At 47.8% G+C, this 6,000-nt stretch overlaps 1 protein-coding gene across 1 annotated transcript in view; it reads right to left on the minus strand.

Moving 5' to 3' along the window:
* Positions 1-6,000, minus strand: part of CCDC92 (coiled-coil domain containing 92) — a 33,704-nt gene that overhangs the window by 4,241 nt on the left and 23,463 nt on the right. The window contains exons 2-3 of the mRNA XM_012809025.2: positions 719-865; positions 153-194 (exon numbers count right to left, since the gene is read on the minus strand). Of these exons, the coding sequence (XP_012664479.1) occupies positions 153-194; positions 719-848 (172 nt within the window). The 5' untranslated portion in view covers positions 849-865. The remainder of the gene's footprint in view (positions 1-152; positions 195-718; positions 866-6,000) is intronic.

Here is a 6,000-nt window from a genome sequence, read left to right on the forward strand (position 1 = left end):
CTTGTCATTTCTTCGAGAGCTCTTGCCACATATGCAATTCTTCATGGCAAATGTGTTTCCTTCAAAGTGTATAACTAGTGAAAACAAATGGTACCAACACAAACCACAAAAAGAAGCAATACTGTCATTAACGTTTGGGGAGGAGGTCTTACCTGTCTGCTCAGAACTTTTGAGTGTCAGCTCGTATGTCAGATCTAAAAAGGAAATTTTATACGTTAGTTCTGTTATGGTACACTTCAAACCTTCATCAGCTCTGGAAATGCAGAAGCAATTCGCATGAGTAGGTAGAGAGTTGTGCCCACACAGAGCAGGGTTTGGTAGTCTCAGAGGCAAGTATGAGAACAGCAGAAAATATCAGTGGCCACTATCCTTACTAGGGTTAAGAGGGGACCCTCCTTTCCCCTAAAAGCCCCCTTTCCCTTTCTTCCAAAACACTCCACAGTGGAGGAGCAGCTTGCTCTATTATTTCCCACACAGGCTACATCTTGGTTATCCTTTCCAAAATGCATGGTAAATTGTAACAATTTTATTTTGATCTTTTAAGTCCTCAGTATGCCAAGGAAAGGTTTTGCAGCTTCAACTCAGTGTGTTTCCATTATGCAATACACTCACATGGACTCCCATGAGGACAGGGAGCTGGCGAGGGCCACTGGGCCAGATGGTTATCCAGCCTCTGCGACCTGCCACCAGGCTCTGCTGTGCCCCTGCCCCAGTGTACCTGTGCAGTGTTGCTGTAGCCGCCTGATCTCAGCGTGCAGCCCCTTGAGCGTGCTGGCATGCTCTCGCTGAAGGAACAAGAGGTTCTTCTGCGCACTGTGCAACTGGTTCTCCAGGTTTGTGGTTGCCATGCTGACATCCAGGTGATCTGAGGGAAACACAGACCCTGGTTGCTATCTCTGACAATGATGGTCCCGGGGTGATCGGCTGGAAGAGGGAGCTGTCCTCTGCCTGCCCTCCTTGGCTCTGAGTACACAGGGCTGTGCACCTCCAAGGAGAAAGCAGGAGGAAACCAATGGAGCCTCAGGGTAGGGCCTGGGGGGCTATATTCCCGTCACAGCAGGGAAGCCCAAGTGCAGTGACAGAAGCCTCTGCTTCCTGGCACACCAGCGAGCTATGCTCAGTGCAGTCGTAAGTCACCTCATTTGCTTATGAGGAAATAGGTTAAGAGGAGGATTAATGAGTGTGTGGGGGGGGCACTCACATACCCAGTAAGTATAGAGTAGGGGTTCACATCCAGGGCCCTGATTCTAAATCTTCTCCTTGACATATACCACCTGACCTCAACAGACTGTGACTGGCCCAAATTAGACCTACAAGATTCTACTGTCAAGGGAGGCACTGAGTGCTTCCTCATAAGGAAACCTGGCACTAGGAAATGGGGTGAACGCTTCCTCTAAATGGCACCTGGGGCAGGCCAAAGCAAGAAGAAGAGGCAGAGTGGCCCCGAATCCTTAGGAATGTCATGGGGCCATGTGGTGGCTGCATCTGGGGGTCTATCTCCAGCCCCTTCCCTCCCCCACCCCACTTTGACTTCCATCATCCAAAGCCCACGAAGAGCCTCAGGTTCTTTGCCTTTACTGTAACTTGAGAAATGTAGTAAAGCCAAACAGTCTTTCTAGAAAAGCTACCAGAGTAATTCAAGACTTTGCAAGTGCTGAAAAATAACCAAGGACAAACTGTGGATTATTTGCTTATAAATTATTCTTGTAAATACAGAGCCTCAGAGTATAGCGTCTTTAATTTGCTATACCAGAGAACCCACCCTAAAGGAAACACGACTTCTCAAAGACTTCCAGTACACAGCATATTTGTAGGATGGCATGATGGGATGATTTTGGAGACCGTGACGCATCCAGGCTGTCAACATTTCGGGCAATACTGATCACTCCTCAAAATTTGTAAGACCAGTGATGTGTTTACACACTAGCTCTGGAGCTAGAAATGCTTCCTAACTGCAACTTAAGACACACTTTCATTGACACAAAGCATGGTCTACTCAGCAGAGGCTACAGATGCCATAAAGGCAACCTGAAAAATGCAGAGAAGAAAATAAAATGACACCAACAGAGTATAGGAAGAGAAGTGACTAATGTCACATCCTAAAAAGGACCAGGATAAAAACAATAGGATGTTTCACTTGGGGGCAGAAATGACAAGAGAAAGCAGTGACCACCAGGGAACAGTTCAGGTTTGGTGGGACTGTGAATGGTGCCCCTCACCTTAGGCAGCAATTCAGCAAAGCCTATCAGAAGCCTCAGAATCGATCATCTCTCTGAATTAGCAAGTTTACTTCTAGGAATCTGTCAAAGGGAAATTAGTACTGTGTGAAAAGAGGTAGCTGTGAGAATGATCATTACGGTACACCTTGTAGTCAGAAAAGCCTGGAAACAAACTCAAATGCCACTAACAGGAAGCTGTGACATAACCCTGGGGGTCCTCCCTAGGTCCGTTTCCTTGAAACAGTCCTGGCCTGTGGTTCACCAGGCTTCCTTCCTGAAGATGATGCCAGAGCTGTCTCCGTCACACAGGGCTTTCCTCAGTGGAGGTGTGAGAAAGGCAGGAAGGAGAAAGAAAAGTTTCTGCCTTAACTCATCCGCTTCAACTACAGACTCTCCCTGTACAGGCTCTGGAGCCCCACGGGCCCTGAGGTCCCAGCATTGTGTATGCAGCACGTGGCCTCGAGAATCACCAGCCAGAACAAAGGCAGGTTCTGAGAGTGAGCCTCCTGAGCCACATGCTGACCTTACCCTTCCCTAACAAAGCAGAATGCGTAGAAGCTGAATAGCCACAGTCCAGGGTGCTACCTGTGCCTTCAGCACTGTCCACGCTTGACCTCCACTCAGCAACGCCAGCATCTCACCTGGGATGCGGATCCTCAGAGCTGAGGGGGATTTGGAAGTGGAACTCCAGATGAGTTGCCTGGCAATATTTTAAAAGGACAGCCTCGAATCTGAGGTTCTGCTGGTTAATAGGAAAAGCAGAGCCCATATTTTAGCAGCTTGTCGGTGAAGACTGAGGACAATTTGACTTTAATCTGGAACATAGCAGGTCCAGGAGGACAGGTCTAGCACCTCACCCCTTCTCCAACATTCTCCCCAGCTGTGCGCCTGTAAGTCACCTGACTTCAGAATCACTGGCCACTTGTTTCCAATCCATCAAGTTTTCTTAGGGATCTATCTTCAATACTAGTTTTCAAATTCACTCACTTTCCCCCAAGGCTGCCATCACTCTCACCCAAAACACTGCAAATAAACCACCCTCTGTCCACCCTTGTCTGCTCCATTCCTTTCTCCACACAGCAGAATTATTAAAAATAAAATTGAGACTATTTAAAAATATTCAATGATTCCTACTGTTCTGAGAATCAAGTGGGTTTGCCCAGCCCTGAGACTGGTGCTGCCACCCCCTGGCCCATCCCCTACTCCAGACACCTTGTGGCACCAGTTTTCCTCCAGGTCTCACGATGGGGCCATGTCCTTCCCACTTTGATGCCCTCTCGTGGCTCCTCTTCTGCCCAGAACTCCCTTCCCAGCCCCTCTCTTTTGCCCACCTTTCTACCCACCATCTGGGTCTTAGCGTAAGATCATTTCCTCCTGGAAGTCTTGGCCTGCCACATTAAGCAAGGTTCTTCTGCAAGCCCATGGCAACTGACATGTCATGCTCTGTCCCTAGTTTTAGTTCACTCCCTCTGTGTGGGTGTCTGTAAGGGCTAGTATGCCACTGCCCTCTCAGCCCCAGCATGGTGCCTGTGGCAGCACTTGTTAAATGAATGAGCTTCTTAAATGAATGTTTGGTGCACAACTGTGGCACCAGAGCAACACGAGACCTTCAGGGTTATAGAGCCTTTAGTTTACAGGCATGCCTTGCTCAAAGAAAACGTGATACACCAAAATATTTTAAAACTTCAAAGGAATTTCACTCAGCCCCAATAGCACAAAATGACATGCGCCTAGACATGGAAATACATATTCGCTTCCACAGCCTACCACAGCGGGCAGGACGGGAGTGAAATTGCAGTCTCAGTGGCTGCAGGTGCCCCATCCCAATCATAGTGCGGTATTAAATTTCATTTGTAGCAAATTTAAATATGACTTACATGAGCATTCATACTCTAAACTGCCTTGGTAAATCAGCAACTTTGAAAGGTAACAACTCTGTATTTCGTGAATCCACTATGGTATCTACAGAAATAAAAATGTGTCCTTGAAGCTTCCCATCATTATAGGTAGACAGCAGGGATGAGAAGGAATGCAAGGTGAACAGCAAGAGTAGGATTACACAATTGACCAGGCCGCACGTGAGCTCCAGTGACACCACTTGGAGTCCAGACAGCTGGAGGACAGGGATCTCCCACCTGGTAACATTCACTGTCGCTCTCCCCTTCCCTACTCTGTGCTGACTTAAAAGGCTCTAATGTGGATGTGCCATCTGTGCAGGGCACTCTGCAGTTGTTAGGATATACACGGACAAGAAATGTCCTCTTGGGGCCAAGGAAATCAATATCCAAATGGCATCTAACTCACTCAATTATTTTCTAAATAAAACAGTATCTCTAACTTTCAAGGGCAAAAGAGTTGCTGCAGTTTAAAAGCAGTGATGTCTTCAATTTTTATCCTTAGCTGCTGATGACATGTAATCACTGTAATGATTTAATCCTTCCAGTAGTATGACGTGCATGAAGCTATGAAAGCATCTTGTTTAGGCCAAGACAACACACCTGAGAGATACAGCTAATTCAGAAGAAATGGACTTGGTCCTGAGAGGCTTAATTCAGTATTTGAGGCACTCTAAGCATCAGAAACATGAAGGAGCGTCCGCGACCAATCCTGAAGGGGCCAGTGTGCTGGATGGGAGTGGAAGTGCAGGCGTCTGCTGCAGATGAATACCACATCTTGTGACTATAGGTCTTCACCCCATCTGAGTTGTGTGTCAGCCAGCAATGGAGGGCAACCCTCATCGACCCGGTCTTGCAAGGCACTAGACTTTCTATGTCAAAGGGCATACACATAAATTGTGGACTCTCTGTACTGCAGCCTTTGTCTTCAGGAAATCTGATTTTGTTTCTAAGTATTGCTGGGAGCTTTCAGCAATTTTTACAGTTATCTGGGCAACCAACGGCAGCACAGCCTGGACCCTGGTCCTCTTCTCCAAGTGGACTGTCAACTCCAGGGCTGGCCCCACGCTGGCAAATGTGCGCAGGCCTACTACTTCTTCTCCGGCAGGAGCAGTGCAAGTGCGTGCTTGCAGGGTAGAGATCTGCGGTATAAGTTACCTTGATTATGACTCAAAGGCTAAGCCTATATGGGCATTTTCTCCCATGGTAAATTCGCTAAGTATTTCTGTTAATTTACTGTTTACAAATTCAGAAAATTAACATTCACAAAAGCCTTTCCACTCCAAACTCTAGAGAGATGGGCTCTGAAGACCCATGAAGCAGCTTCCTGAAGTGGGAGGGGGCAGCATGTTGTAAAGAAGGATGTTGGGGAGAGAAGGGCCCCGCTCACTGCTGTCCAGCAGGAGGAGGACAGCCACCTGGTCAACAGCTTGAGTCTTCTTGTCATCCTAATCCAAAAGTGCTGCTCCTGCCTCTCAGAGAATTTTGTATAAATGATGACATAATCTTATTTATGGACCATCTTGACTTGCATGAGCACAAAGTGCTTTCCTGTCACCGAGGTCATTTGCTCTCACTGTACCCCTCTGAGGGAACAGAGGAAAATGTCCTACTGAAGAGAAGGACATAAACCAAGCAATGCATCTGAGCCGCAGTTTCTCCCAGCCCTCAGTCTCTGTGGGTAAAAGTCCCGAGGTTTGAGGCAGATAGAATTTCATCAGAAGGCTCGGCGCCTATAGCTCAACCGGCTAAGGCGCCAGCCACGTACACCTAAGGTGGCGGGTTCGAATCCCCAGCCCGGACTCGCCAAACAACAATGACGGCTGCAACCAAAAAATAGCCAGGCGTTGTGGCAGGCGCCTGTGGTCCCAGCTACTTGGGAGGCG

Source organism: Otolemur garnettii, unplaced genomic scaffold, assembly GCF_000181295.1.
Source record: "Otolemur garnettii isolate 467f Iridium unplaced genomic scaffold, OtoGar3 scaffold00099, whole genome shotgun sequence".
In the NCBI taxonomy this organism is placed as follows: Eukaryota; Metazoa; Chordata; class Mammalia; order Primates; family Galagidae; genus Otolemur; species Otolemur garnettii.